The following is a 16448-nucleotide window of genomic DNA, read 5'->3' as shown; positions in this document are numbered from 1 at the left end:
TACCCCTACTCATTGATTAAGTATTTTGATAGCTGGGCATATGAAATATCAGGGGTCTTTATTCAAGACCACTGTGGCATCTGAAATAATGCAAAGATGTTTGGTTCCACTGTTTTTGCTTTAGTTTTACTTATTCTCTTCTGAGCATGATTGAGCAACAATGGTCTTCCATTAAAAGTAAGTGTTCCCATGACCATTGCCATCCTACATAATAAAAAGTAATCACTACCATGACAACAAGTTTACAACAATTTCTACAATAGCCATCATAACTAGTATTCTTGTTTTCTAGTGCATCATCGCCATTGTCATAACTTCTGTTACCACTAACATTCCGAACATCAATACCATCACCAAGAGCACAATTCTCACCACCACTACTGTGTGCACTAGTTTTGTATCTACTTGACACAATTTAGAATCATCAGGGAGGAGAGGCCCAATTGAGAAAATGTCTCTACAAAACTCAGATTTTAGGCAAGCTTATAGGGCATGCTCTAAGCTGTTGATGCAGGTGGGCCAAGCCCAGTATTATCTAATAGTCTTAGGTCTAGAAGAAAGGAAGCTGAGCAAGGAATGGTGAGAAAAACCACTAAGCAGCTTCCTTCCATGGCTTCTGCTTCAGATCCCACCTCCAGGTTCCTGCCCAGTGTCAGTTCCTGTCTTGCATGTTCTCAGTATACTATGACTTGGGATATGTAGGCCAAGTAAAGTGTTTCCTTCCCAAGTTGCTTTTGGTCTTGTACTTCATCACAACAACAGTAACCTTAACTATGACAATTGGTAACTCTTAACAACGACAACACTTAATGTCCATGGGACTATAAATGTGACCATAGCAGTGCCATTCAGAGTCTAAAGATACCAAGCAAAGCAGAAATGCATAAAATCTAGTAAGTGAAAGAAGAAAAACGATATCTGTAATTTAGAGTAAGGGAGAGCAGAGAGCATTTGAAAATCATCAGTCTAAGCATCTGTATCAGGTGGTGATGGGATACTGGATATCTACATATAGAAGTATAAAACTAGACTCCTGACTCTCATCTTGTACATATATCAATTCTAAACCAATCAGAGACATTGATAGCAGATCCCAATCTCTAAAACTGGTGAAGGAGAAAGTAGAGCAACACATAAAGATAAAGGTTTCTGGAAAGAACTCTATGAATGGGACTTTCCTTTTTCAGGAAATAATGTCAACAATGAACAAATGGGAATTCGTGAAATTAAAAAAAAAGGTTCTGAACATCATGAGAATAAGTGAGAGAGATGAAGAGGCAGCTTACAGAATAAGAGGAAAAATTTCTTAGCTGTCCAACTTACAAGTACTGTCATCTGGAATACACAAAAAGTCAAGATAACTAAACAAAACAAATTAAACAGTCCAGTGAACAGATATGTTATGAGATGAACAGATTTTTTTCAAAATATGAAATATTAAGAGTTAATAAACCTGAAGAAAAATTATCCAACCAGTATCCTTCAAATAAATGCACATCAAAACATTGAGACTCTATCTTACCTCCATTAGAATGGCAGTTATCAAGAAAAAAAAGAATTTATTTTATTTCCTAGAACTTATTAGCCTCTAGTAACTATAAGAAATGTTCAGAAACAACCAAGATATTACTTAATAGTACATCAGCAGATTTTCCTTTTGTATGTTTCAAAGTGCTATAACCAATTTTCTTATGATGTCTTTGAAGATAAATCCTAAGATATTTGAGACATTTTATCAGTATTTTGCTTTGTCAGTTGACCTTTGGTATCTGACAGGGCTTCCAGATTTAATGCAATATTTTTTTATATAAACAAAGAGAAGAAATGGAATTGGTGAATAGTTTCTAGAGAAGACAGGACGAAAATTAGATACTGGGATAACACAGCCACAGAAGTACATGATCTGTAGAAAGCCAAAGTCATACTGGCAATGATTCTCCTCCATTTGCTACTCACTGTGCATGGGGTCTGCATCCATGGCTCTCCATCAATCTGCATTGGCAGTGACTTGCTTGTCCTGGGGAAAAAATCACTTTAACTATAATGCTAAAATATTTAATATAACAGATTATCCGTAAAACATAAGATGGTAAGTCCAAGGAAGGCAAATACGATCACTGCTGACCTCTTCTGAAAGGGGAATTTCATTAACTATTAATGAACACTCTGAAAGGTTCCTTGGTCACAAGAATGTTAAAAGCTTCCGGGTAAATGTGGTGACATGAAGATTAATTCTAATGCCAAATGAAAATACCAGGGTTTGTGTTCAAAGAGACAATTAGAATTCCTAAAGCCAAAGAGCCTCCTTGTTGACATACACAATTCTACCACCAGCAAAGGCAACACCACCACCACATGCATTGTAAACCTTACAAAAACATGTTGGGTGTCTAAGACTTTCTAGGATCAACACGTTCACAAAATAAGATTTAATGGAACTCCACCACAACTTGTTTTATTTTGTTCAAAATACTTTCTACGGTTTTCTATAGGTGAAATACTGCGAAAAATTCAAACATTGGAAAGTTTATTGTGAACTTATTTATAATTTAGGTTTACAAGAAGAATGCTGTGCTTTAGCGCATAAGAAAAATGAAACTTAGAGAACAGCAGTAGTTTGTTCTTCCTCCTTTGGATAATTTGTCCAGTAAGTTCTTTGGTGCTTCAGCAACTTGAGCGTGAATGAACACAGGGATAGATTAAATTCCCATATTAGTTGTAACATCTATAGATTATGATTGAATGGAAATATCTTCCATACACTTATATTTTGAATATTAGGAGCCTAGTTGATAGTTTGGGAATTTCTAGATGTTTCAGTAGGTAGACCCTTGGTGGAAGAAGTTGAGCACCGAGTTTACGTTCTTGGGAGTATGCTGTTCCTAGCCTTCCTCTCTCTTTTCTTCCTGGTTGCCATGATCCAGCTAACTGATCTGCTACAACATGATAGGCTGACACTCATCTACCCTGAGCAAAATAAACCCACCCTCTTATAATATATTTCCTCATTTGTTTTGGTCACTGTTATAAAAATGTATACAAAGCACCATGGTAATAAATACGAGAATAGATTCTATAGAATCTGATAAGAAGTAGCTACTAAAACTGTAAAATTTGTTAATTTCTATCATTTTGAAATACATGTTTGAACCATTGATCAGTTGAAATAAAAATAAGATAGATATCACTATCAGTTATCTTGTACCCTCTTTCTTAATTAGATATCAAAGCATACTGTCAATTAGAGCTAAAGAACTACCTGATAACCACAGAGGAGCACTGAGCCAGCCGCCGGCCAGCACTTTTCAGCCCCGTGTATATTTGGCCCATTTCCATTGCTCCTTCCAAGCCAACAACCTCCAGTAGCTGGTCACTCAGATCTGAAAGAAAATAGAAACCTGGTCAATCACAGTGCATGTGCATGTCCACCGAAATGACACCATATCATATGGAAGTATAGAAGCCACTTCGCAAAGTGTCTGTCTTGAAAATCAAAAGCAATGAAGAAAACATTGTACTTCTGTAAGTGTTAGGATAACTAATCTCTGAGGCTCTATGGAAAACTATTTGCTGTCAGCTCATTCTAAAACAAGGAGCAAGAACAAATTCAGAGCCAAATAATACCAAAAGAAACATACCAGTAGTTTCTAACATCAACAAACTTGATGTTATTCCACATGTATACACGGAAGAGCTATACAGCCCACATCACACATTTGGCAGCAAAGTACACATTTCATCACTATAAATACAGCATACAGATCTGCTGTTAGACATGATTTTGTTAAATTCCTCAAACAAGAGGCCTTGAAGATCATGGAGTTGAAGCTTATTTCATAGGTTATCAAGACGGCGTCTTATTTCATCAAGTGGCTTGTATACAGGGTAGCTTAAAGTTGAAGAAATGATAGAAGTTTCTGGAAACACTCCCTCAGATTAAGGAATATATCCTCTACCAAAATGATATTTAAGAACAGATGAGATAATTAGCACATTGCAAACATCATCTTATTCTTAATAATGAAGACTCCAGAAAGGGACTGGTACTTCTAGGTGCCACCTCTTTAGTATCCATTAAGCTTGTATCACAGGCAAATGTCATTGATACTTCTTCTAAACCAACTTAATGAAATAGAAAATAAGAGGACCACTTTTAAAATATTCACATACCAAATAAAATGATAATGACAAAGCTGAACCTACGTTCTCTAAAGTGTAAACAATGTACACTGGTATTCCGCACAGGAGATACTTAAGAATATAGATGCATTTCTCGCAAGCATTGTACTTTGTAAGTCACAAGCTCTTTTAAAGGTTTGTACTCATTCAGAAAGCAGCATGTCTCCTCCGACCAGTTAACTCTCAGGGGAACCTGCCTCCACACTTTGAAAGTAGACTAGCTCATTTATAGACCACAGAGTGCTAAGATTCTGATAGGATTCATGTACCATAGTGACCACACATGGTCTTGTGCTTGTGATGCTCTCTGTTTTACCTCTTTCTCTTTCTTTCCTTTTTTCTTTTTTCTTTCCTTTTTGCTTTTTTGAGACAGGGTTTCAATGTGTGGACGTGGTGGCTCTGAACTTGATATTCAGACTACGATTGGCTCAAACACAGATATCCACTTGTTCTGCTGAAATTAAAGGCATATGGCAAAATGTCCGGTATGGTATTCTTTGTTAGGTTCTTGGTGTTTTTTATAGTTGTAAATAAATAATTTGGTAATGTTTTAATAGCAAAAGGAAGTCTGGAGGAGGTAGCACACAGTGGGAAGCCACAGCAATTATACAAGATAAATGCTTGGCAGCTCTGTAAAGTCAATGTTAAACTTGGGGAGAAGCAAATGTGTTTGTGTGGGATCCATCTTGTACAGAGAGCTTTCACTCATTACTAAGGAGTGTGCGATATCTCAGAGTTCTGAGTTCTTAATGATTCATGTTCAGTGGGATTCAACCACTGTGAAAAGCACTCTGAAACCCTCAAAACTTCACCAGACTCATGATCACTACAAAGGGTAACAGCAACACTTAAAACAGAATATGTGGCCAAGGCAATGTATCTTAAACTGAATGATAAAGGAATGTTATTTTAAAAATGTAACACTGCAGTTGAAGCAGGAAGTAGTCCCAAATAAAAACAACCATTCAGGTACAAAACCGGCTTTACCAAGCTATGGCTTAGGCTTGAAACCTTATAGCATCCATTTTGCTGCTGTCACCCTATTTAGACTTGTTTCTCAGAAGCTTATTCTCTGTTTTTAGCTTAAATTTCTCTTGCCAAGAACAGATGGACAAGGAATAGAAACATATTCTTTCAGCTGTAGCCGACACTCAAATGTGCTTGGCTCCCTAGTTTGGGTGTTAGTGTTCACATTTCTTAGGTATATGTCAACCAGAAAGTGGCATCATGGCAGGTGCTAAGGGCCCAGATGTGAGCGAGGTAATAGGTAGAAAGTGCATCTTCCAGAAGGAGCATGGATTTGGGGTTGTGATTTGTACTGCTCAGTCCTGAAAATAGGTGAGATTTTATGCAATCTTTTTCTAATGATCTAAGACTGGAAACTATTCTACAAGTGAGGCAGTTTCTCACAACAGAGTTGATCTGTGAGCCCTAACTTTTCTATGAATCACAGGGATTTGTCTACACCCACACCATATTGCTACCGTCTACCACCCTCCTGCTGCATTTTATCTTTAATTTGTCTTCTTCTCCATGGAAAAAATACCCTGCAAATCAATTCTACTATTAATAATCAGTAAAGAAGATATAGCTAGTGCATTCAGACGACTTAAACTTTCAAATTTTCATGCCCTTGTATGAAAAGAGTTCTTTGGGAATGGGAGAATATTGAGGAACACAAACAAGGATAAAGAAATACCATGTCCATTTTAATTAGGTATTAGGAGGAAAGAAAAGGAAAAGCAAAAATAAAAACCCAACCAACTTTACATTTGAGCTGTGGAATTGGTTCTCATAATATGTTGGCATTTTGATGCTCCATGATCCACTTGTCTGTCTGTGATCATTGAGATTAAGATCTTGACCTACTTTGGACAAATAAATTCCATCTGTATATTGTCAAATTGTTTCTGTTTCTAGTAACTCTTAAAACATTAAAGACTTTTTCACCTCGCATCTTGCAAAGCACACTGTCTAATAACATTCATTTAATGAAATAATGTGACCCTTGGCAATGGCTTTACAATTTTAGAAGAATTGTAACAAACTGTAGCTCCTGAGCAAAAGTTCACGGCATTGTCCCTTTTCCCATGAGTTATGAATTAAGAGTGACGCATACAAACACACACACACACGTATAAAGCGAGTGCTAAGTATTTAACAATAATATATTGTGACATCAGAACTATGTAAAATAATTTCATTGTTGTTAAGCTAATTTTCATAATTACTAAAGTTCTGTGGCTATCTAGCACTCGGAAGACAAGATGTTTGAGTTCTGTGTCAGGGACAATATGGGTCCCGAAAATGTTTGCTGTATGAGTCTTTACAAGAATGTTTGTCTACCTCTGCTTAAGAAAAATGTTAACTCTTTCAGATCACAGACATTCGTTTTAGTTTGCTGTTACAGATATAAAATGATGTCAGTGGCCTGGAAGGCATAACATCTGGCCACACATCAGAGTTCACATCCATGTGGTACCCAGCTGTTTCAAACCAGGGTGTCTCACTACATTCATGTAGGGCTTGTCATGATCCATTTGCTAAATATAGATTTATCATAAAACATCAATGTTTCCAATTTATATCAAAAGAACTTGGATGGCTAGCATGCTCCTTTATGCTCAGTCATTAAATTCTTGTTCACTTTTTCAAGTGTTAAAAAAATCAACTTAGACAGGAAGGCAAAATTATAGTCAGTCCTAAAGAGCTAGGTGAGTCACTCTTTCTGGATGTCAAGTAACCCAAATGGCTGGTGAAATGGCTCCGAGAGTAGAGGCAATTGTTTTCAACCCTGCCCAAGCCTGTTGCCCTGAAGTGGAAACCCTGAATCCACATGGAAGGAGGAAAACAAATTAATACAAATTGTCCTCTGACCTTCACATATAAGCTGTGACAAACACACACACACACACACACACACACACACACACACACACACACACTGAATAAACAAATGAAAAAATATCTGACTTAGGATGTGTGTTTGTCTCCTGAGATAGACCCTGCTTTTCTTTAACTTTGTTATGAATAATATTTATAAAATAAGAAAGAGAAGAGGGCTCAACATCAGCCTTAGGAAAGTCAGCACATTTCAACCAAATAGCCAAGGGAACTTGTTGCTGTGGTAGAGCGAACGGATCCTAGTGCTTAACATGGTGCAGGCATGTTCTGTCTCTAGCCTCAGCCCCAGCCCTGCCTTTGATTTTTCAAATCCTTTCCTGAATATTGGTAATGCGCTGTTTTTATCACACAGAAAACTAGGGATATGAGAGTAAAATCTGAATCTTGGAGGCACAGGAGGAGTGGAGCTAATAAGTGGGTAATATTTATTCATAGTCTCTTCATCTTGACAGGCAGGCCCTGATAATATGTCTCATTATGTAATTGTTTCAGACGGCCATATGCGAGAGAACAGAAGAGGGTGCAGTGCAAATGCAGACTGAGAGTGGGTTGCAGCATGTCACAGAATAATCTGTCCCGAAGGGAGAGGAGGGAGATGTGAACCAGAGCAAGAATATCCTGCGTGTGTATGGCATCCAGCAGCATGCTGCCCCACTGTGGGAGCTGAGGGGGTAACTAACAGGTGCATTTTATCATAACAATGAATTCCTAATTACATCCCCACTTAGCAAGTCCACATTTGGCCTTTGCCCATCAATGACGCCCTATCTTCTGCACATGTGTAGATCATGTGCTTCCTGTTAATGTTTTCTTTATCTTGCAAGAGTTTAAGACATGAGCAAGGAGCCAGAGTGATCTATTCTTTTTTAACCATTTTTTTTTTAAACTGGAGATTAAACCGATGGTCATGGTCATTGGTCTTAATGTATGTTAGGCTGACACACAGCCCACAATAGCTACAAACCAATTTCCACAATCAACATTTAAAAGTTCAAAGGAAAAGAAATATATGAGACCACTTCAGAGATTCTTTCACCTTAGTCACATCCAGTGTCTACTGGTGTCTAATTTACATGATTTAATCTCTTTCCATGCCTGCCAGTATTGAGAAGATGGAAAATTTAAAAGAGGCTGATGTGCCGGAGTGATTTTAAGTAATAATGTGTTATCCTGAGATCTGGTTATAACACAGTAGCAGACATTTCATACCTTAATGACCATACTGTGTGACTGTGTGACCACATATCATCAACAATTGACAGAGGGAAAGGAACAGTTACAATATACATTGCATGTTTGCTATGAACATAGTGTCTTCTAAAGGCTTTACAGCATTCTCCTAGTTAAAACTCCCAACAGTTTTTGAGGTTAATACTATTATACACATCTAACTGATGGCAAACATATAGCATGTGTCTAAGTCTTCGCATATGATCGAAAAATATGGTTTTCCAATGAGGTATGTTTGGGTTCAATTTTGTGTTGTTGTATAACAGGAAGAACTGATGAAAAAAATAATGAAGGCTAAAAAAGTGTACATCTTAAAGTCATTTTATTAACAATACTAATTATTTTAGATTTCACTACTACAATGAAAAACACAAAAATTCCACCAATTGATGGTGCCAATTCATATGAACTGAAGCGCAGACAAATCTCTGTCTCAAAGCTAAGAAATTCCATCAACATTTGGAGACTGTTTCTGTTCAAAATATTTTTTAAAACCTCTAAGAAAGAGAAGATTCTAGTAAGTCTACCTCCTACAAATTCTAAAAAGTGTGTGAATGGTTAACATACATGTGTACACACACACGGTAATATCACATGCTTATCTTTTTTCTCATTTAATGCCATCTGATTTTTTTGAAAACAACTGGCCAGAGCTGACTTCTCCTATATAGGTTTACATTTTAAAATTCAGAACCTTTTAACAAAGATCTAACAAGACCAGAAAACACTGTATGGTGTATTGTCAACAACTTCCCCCATTGTGCCCAGAACTGTTCAGAGCCTGTAAATCACTTGGAAATGGCTCACTTGAAAAATGATCTTCACCACGGGGTACTCAAACCAAGAAATCACTTCATTTATAAGATCTATAGAGAACTAGTTTAAAGATTTCCCACAGTTACCCATGGCTTCTACCCTCAGTGTGCAGCATCAGGAAATGTAAGCACAGTGTGTAAGAGGAGAGGAGAGGATGAATGGAACACTGCTGCTTCTGGGCTCTCGAGTCAACTTGCTTTCTCTGAGCTTTGTGGAGGGGCTGAAGGCTGGCGCTTGTTTTCTGTGTGAATGAGCCATTAGTGTGTGGGAATGTTTGCACAGCGCATTGCCTCCTCTGCCCCCTTCTATAAACCAAGCTACTTCATGTGTCTCCTCATATTAGTGCCATCACTGAACAAAGCAAGTGCTCATGAATGAAGACTGATGTCAGCAGATTCTGAATAGCTTTTGGAGGGGCATCTGCACCCTAACACTGAGGCCAGTGAAGGAGCACAGTCAGCAGGGACTTCAGTATCCCTTACTTTCCAAACAAAACAAAACAAAAACATTTAAATCTCAACCTAATGGGGATGCAAAGCCAGTGGGACTTTAAAAGCAGTCTCTGGGTTTTCTAATACTCTCTTAGAAGAATAACGAATATCAGTTATTTTCTTAAAATGTAGAACTTAAAAGAGATACTTCTGATTTCCTTCATTATAGCATCAAAGAATTATATGCAAATTTATACATATACAAATATGTATATATGTGCATATATATTATATATATGAATCCAACAGAATCTTAAAAGCGTGGTTCTCTTGAAATCATCAACTCAATAATGAGAGGTCAAATAAAGACAAAATATAATGATGAAAAATAGTGATTTATACTCAGTGTTTCCTTGTATATCAGAGCTGTTTTGATATTCAATCTATCCTGCTTACAAATAAATATTGCATATTCTGGTAAGTGATTGAAAGACTTGATTATAGCTGGGGTTATTGTGCATAAAAGCATCACCGTTCAGAAGTAAATCTTCCTCTTCTGGTAGTTTGTCTTCACAGGAAAGGTTAGACAGCTAAGCAGAATCAAATCCTAACAATTTTTACTTGGAACCTTTAAGTGCCAATAAAATATAGGATTATATCCTGAAGTCTGGTATCTTGCCAGAGATCCCTTGAAAGCTTGCTGATTTCAAGGCTCTGTGCACTAAGAATATAATTGTTCCTATTTAAAACTGTGTGTGTCTATGTACGTGTGCTCGTGTATGTGCATGTATTGCATGTGTTCATGTGAGTGCTTAAGGAGTTTTGCTGAAATTAAAGACAGAGAATCTCTCCTCAAGAACACACATGAGAAAAGTCTGCCTTTTCAAAAACCAAATACCCTTCCTAGAAGCATCACCTTGCTGTACAAAGATGAACCGTACTTGACTCATTAATGCTTCTAGGAAAGAATTATTCTAGCCAGGGGAGATTCTGCTGGGTTTGTCTTTTTGTTTGAAAGCTTATAACAGATTGCTGACAGATGGACCACCCTATCTAATGGGCTGCCTGTTAACAAATAAGAATAGTCTTGTGGACACCTGACTCCTTCCATTTTGTACCTAACTCCCCCTCCTCTTTCCCATTCTGTAAGCTAATTTTATTTCATAATCTTATGTCTACAGAAAAAGAATTGTACTATTGTCCTGGATTACTAAATTGAATTAATGTTGCCACAAGTAGTTTTATTTGAATGGGATTTTGAGTTAATTTCATTTGTTAATTCTTAAATACAACATTCTTTGCCACATCCATTACAGACTTAGCAGAAGAATTCATTCCACATAGGCAGCACCTAGATAGCACTAAATACCCATCACTATACAAATTCTCAGTGTTCAGTAGTATCATGGTATTTATTACTTTTGTACTGCAAGTTTCCAAAGAGCTCGAGTCTCAAAAACAGGAGAAAATGAAGCAATTCTATGCAGACATATTGAGGGGGTTAGATAATCCCTTATATTTTACAAAGCAATTCGTTATCTCAGCAAAGGTTCAGTACTGATATGATTTCAGGGCTTAGAAAAGTTCAGCATTCTGCTGACAAATATTAATGTGAGATGCAAGCCAAGCCACTGGAAGGGTCTCTAGCCCTACCCTCCAACACTGGAGATGGTGAGAGATGTTCAAGAGCTAACATTCAGATTCCTAGCACTAAGAAACAAAGGACTTTATCTTCCCTTTTGAGGAATTATTCTGGTGGGTTGGGGACGCCAAGCCTTTATTCTGATTACAGACTTTACTCATGCACTTCACTTTTCTTCTGCCTACTCATACAAGACATATAACTTTAAAAAAAAATAATAGTTCAAAAATACCATTGCATTGATCCCCGTGGTACAAAGAAAAATGATTCCTTTTAGTTGTATTCTTATAGAAGTTATTTGTTTAAAAGGGCTTCACTTCATTGGTCTTGTAGCCCTTCATACAACAGGACAAAAGCAGTTCTATGAAAGAAGACTAAACTTGGACAAACCGTTAGAAGAAGAAGAAAAAAAGCAAAGTTCCTCTCTGTTTTTATCAAATTTGATTGCTGCAGCTGTTCCCAGCTTCTGTATTTTAAAAATAGCCTTATTCAGTGCCTTGTTGGCTAAAGGCCAGAGTGCCATTAGAACATGCTGTACGGAAAACCTCTATTCAGTTACAGATACAGAAATATATTTAAGATCAGTGGGGGTCATCTGCACCAAACACTTGTAAAGGAAAATAGAATTTTAATGTGTTTGCACTGAGTGCCACTTTTACTAGCTAGTTTAAAGCCTCTGTGAAAGCCCTTCCTATTATTCTTTTATTTTTCTCTCTCTCAGGTAAAGCTACAGGATAAGTTTTGACTTTATTGGAAAAAAATATTATTAGCATGGTCTGTTCCTTAACAAGTGACTGTACAGATGAAATACACATTTCAAACAATGCCTACTAACAGCTTTGGCTCGGCACTTATAGGATCCATCAAACAAGGCACGAATTATTGAGTAGATGCTTAAATGGGTCACAACATCTCCTTCATGCATACAGCCTACTAAGGTCACTACGTCTGAAATAGACCTAGTCTGCCCCCAACCCAAATGTGTCTTTTGGACTAATAAATTCATAACATTGGGCTCAAAATGTGTGGGTTTTGGGTCAAAGAAATGAATCATCCAGTGGCATTTTAGAGTTGACCTCAACATCTATTCAGTCTTTTTCTTTTCCTCCACAAAGAATTAAAGCCACTTTTTGAGCTAAACAGAATCACATAGGAGTGCTAATTTGCACACAGCAAAAGGAATTTGCTCTTCATAGAACACACACACACACACATATACACACACAAACTCTCTCTCTTTCTCTCTCTCTCTCTCTCTCTCTCTCTCACACACACACACACACACACACACACACACACACACACACAGCGTTTGAATTCGGAGAACAGAGGTAATGAGGAAGAATTAGAAAGTGGCAGTTGGCCTAGAGAATAGGAACTTTCATTAAGAAATTATACAACAGGGGTTGGGGATTTAGCTCAGTGGTAGAGCGCTTGCCTAGGAAGCGCAAGGCCCTGGGTTCGGTCCCCAGCTCCGAAAAAAAGAACCAAAAAAAAAAAAAAAAAGAAATTATACAACAACTGTCAAGATGTGAAATACCTGAGAATTTACTTTTCATAAAAACTAGTGACTTAGCTTTTGTGAAGTATAGTACAAGTCTTTGGGGGTAGGTAGAAACCTAAGACATTATTACCTATAGCAATAGCAGTAGGCACAGTGTAAATATTTATTGCAGTTCATTAACTTCCAACTCCCACGAAGAAAGGGAGATCCAAAGACAGTCTTTCATACACAGATTGAGATGTGTTATCAAAGACAGAACTTTAGTTTAAACAAACTTAATATCTTTCTTATTTTATTTAAAATAGAATTATAGCATCCTCCCTTCCTTTTAAGGCCTCCAACCTCCCCAAATCCCCGCTCCATTTCAAATTCATAGCCTCTTTTTCTTTACTTATTACTAATAATAACGAATAAATGTATGAGTATGTACTGAGTTTGTTTAGTAAGTTTGCTTATATGTTTTGAATTAATTATTTAACAAATCCCAGAGGCAGGTTCGCTACTCACCTCAATGTTTTATGTTCCTGAATGAAAGACGTACACAAAGCCTTTATATTTTGATATGCCTTAATTAGCACAATAGCTGGGCTACTGCCTAAAGCCCACTACTAATAGAATCTACCTCCTGCTGATAATTCAAAGTTACAATTTACCAAAATCTGTGCTTTATCTTGGCTGCTCTGGACCCCAAAGTTTGCCCAACTGGGCCATACTCTGGGCTAGGTTCTAGGCTGCTTCTTTGTCCTGCTCTCTTCTTAGGCATCCCGTCTCTCACCTCCTCCACACTCCACCAACATGGTGGGTCCTCCCCATCCCCAATCCCAAGCCTCAGAAATCCTAAAAGTCCCAAGTCTGCCCTTCCTTGCCATTGGCTGCTAGCATCTTTAACAAAGAGAACCAACTGGGAGCACCTGAGGACCTGCAGCTCTTGTGCAATTTTTGGGACCTAAATTAACATTAGAATACAAGCAGCATTAGAGCAAACCCACTACATATCTATGCTTATGGAGGTAAACACTTGGCATTAGATAAGCAATTAGGAGTCTTTTCCTAGGCAAATACAATTGTCTCCCTTTTCAACAATCATTAATTGTCTCTAGCTCTTCATCTAGGGGCCATGTCCATGAGATTTCCCCATCCACATTGGCATATCAACTGGTAGTGCCATTGTTCAGGTCTTGTTTAGGCAACCCTACTGTTGAGGGTTCACGGGTATAGCTTCCTTGTCACTTATAGAATTTACAATCTCACAGCAGACCTCCTGGTCCTTATAATCTTTCTGTTTCTCCTTTCATGATGTTACCTGTGCCTTAGGCATCAGGTTGTGTGGTTCATGTACCAGTTGGGTCTGGACACATTGTGGAATCAATTGTTCTTTGCTTTTTGACTACCCATGGCTTTGACTAATGTTCTCTGTCATCTATATATAGAATCTGGTTTGATCAGGAATGAGAGCTACATGTCTTTGTAGGTATAAGTATTTAGAATGAAGTTAGAAATTATAGTAATTTAAGAAAGTACAGTAGGAGGTTCTCCTTTAAAATCCATGACATAACTAACCAGCTGTCACCAGACAGTACCAGGTAGTATTCCCATCCTGTTGAGTAGACATTAAGTCCAATTAGATAGGTATTATTTACTGCTAGGACATGTGTCGCTACTGCAACTTTAGGTATCACTTGTCACCCCTTATAGGCATTACAGCTGAATTATTTTCTTCTCTTGGCATCTTGCATAGCACCTTCTGGTACTATAAAAGCTAGTCCTCAGAGAGAAGTTTTTTGGGTTAGATACAACGCAATGCTCTGAGGAATACGTCTGAAGTGATTGGTGTCTTTAACAATAGGGAGATACCTTTAATTTCTGGGCAGCAACCAAGGGCATTGTTTTTGGATTCTCTTTTACTAAAAGGTCTCCTGATTTAGTACTAGCTGGCCTGGACTTGGTACATAGACCAAATTGCCCTCAAACTTATATCAGTCCTTCTGCCTTGGATTCCTGAATGTTGGCTTTATAGGTGTGCACGATCATGTTTTTAAAATATGCACAATCCTATCTGAATTTTTTTCTAGGCTAAATATTGTACATGTGTACCCATCATCAACAATTTTCTAGTCAAGGGTGAATGACTGTCAGGTTGGTATTGAAATAAGGAAGGTATAAAGATATTTCAGGATCTGTAAGGGAACTGGTAGATGAAAATGGATACTAACTCTTGTGAATTAAAATGTATCAGAGGCTTGAAATGTACTAGCTATTGACAGTTTAGTTTCTAGAAAGTCACGGGAAGGAATAGCCTGAACTTTGAAGGTCATGGCTAGTTGTATTGAAATGTTTGTCTAATTTAACCTTTAGTATGGCTGCACTGAATACTAGATTCAAATGGAATGTGCTAAAGTGAAACAAGTCTTAGAAGTTCTGATTTTAATTCCAAACTTATGCTTTGGCTACAAAGGTAATCTCAGGCAAATCATTTAATATTTCTGGGATAAGCTACCCAATCTCTAAAAGAGGAATAGTACTTGCATTACCTTGTGATTAACTCTCTTGTTTCAATCAATCCCACAGTAATTTTCTTGCTTATTCTCTTTCTTTATACCCTAGACTAAATATACTTTATGCTTAAGTGATGCAATTATGAATTCTGTGAATGCTACACTTTTGATGGATCAACATTTCCTTGAGAGTGGTTTGAAAAATATTGGAGGTAAACTAATTAAGTGTGTGTGTGTGTGTGTGTGTGTGTGTGTGTGTGTATGAGAGACAGACAGAGAGAGAGAGAGAGAGAAAGAGAGAGAGAGAGAGAGAGAGAGAGACTTAGAGAGAAGACATGAGTGTAGATATTGGAGTGGTGGTGAAAATATAAGCTAAGGAATCCCTTGGGTTAGATAAATATGAAATGCAATTACACTGGGTGCCTCGTGAGAGAACTGGAGTATGGGCATTCCTGCCATGAAGTCAAATAGGGGATAGATTAAGTAGGCCAACACTCTGCAGGTGGTAAGGGACAGCACTGGGCTTACTGTGAACTTGGACCAGAAATAAGACCCAGACTGCTGTCATTGCTACAAGGAATGGGGACAGAGTGATGGCACTCTACAGACGTTCTAGGTATAAAGTAGAATTTAAAAGGGCAATGGACTCTACTATAAAGGAGAACAAATTTGCTTCGAGCAGTGTGGGTGGTACATCAGTGTAATTGAACTCTGTGCTAGACACATTGTACATTTTCTTAGCTCTCTGGATAACAGCATTACAAGAAAAACGTTTGTTACAATACAAGCTTAGGAGAATCTGAATAATTATAAAACAAAACAAAACAAACCAAGTACATACATACACACAAACATACACACACATACACATATACATACACACACACACACACACACACACACACCTACACACAAACTGACATATACTAAAACATATTTCTTAGGCCAAGAGTCCCCAGGTCTCATTGTTGAGATAGTAAGTACAAGTCTCTTAGCCTGCTCCTCATTGGTCTTCCACACTTCCCACAAACAGAGCACCTAGTTTTGCAGAACTACCCATTTTGGCTTTTCTCTTGTCTTCTCCTGATGGGAAATTTGTCAAGAATTTCAATTGCCCTGAGTTGTTTTACATCTATATTTGCTATATTATCCATATTGTTCCATAATTCTAACCCAATTTTTTGTCCATTTGTCCATTTATTTCATCCAACACAATTATATCACATGTACAGTATACCAAAGTATGG

The 16448-nt window shown here is 37.5% G+C and overlaps 1 protein-coding gene across 12 annotated transcripts in view; it reads right to left on the bottom strand.

Moving 5' to 3' along the window:
- Positions 1-16448, bottom strand: part of Dgkb (diacylglycerol kinase, beta) — a 756320-nt gene that overhangs the window by 34822 nt on the left and 705050 nt on the right. For all 12 annotated transcript variants that reach the window (XM_063262362.1, XM_017594328.3, XM_063262364.1 and 9 more), the window contains 2 exons: positions 3260-3380; positions 1957-2017 (listed from right to left, as the gene is read on the bottom strand). In XM_063262362.1, the coding sequence (XP_063118432.1) occupies positions 1957-2017; positions 3260-3380 (182 nt within the window). The remainder of the gene's footprint in view (positions 1-1956; positions 2018-3259; positions 3381-16448) is intronic.

Source organism: Rattus norvegicus, chromosome 6 (genome assembly GCF_036323735.1).
Source record: "Rattus norvegicus strain BN/NHsdMcwi chromosome 6, GRCr8, whole genome shotgun sequence".
In the NCBI taxonomy this organism is placed as follows: domain Eukaryota; kingdom Metazoa; phylum Chordata; class Mammalia; order Rodentia; family Muridae; genus Rattus; species Rattus norvegicus.
The sequence above is the reverse complement of the archived record's forward strand: the minus strand, read 5'-3'. Positions and strand labels throughout refer to the sequence as shown.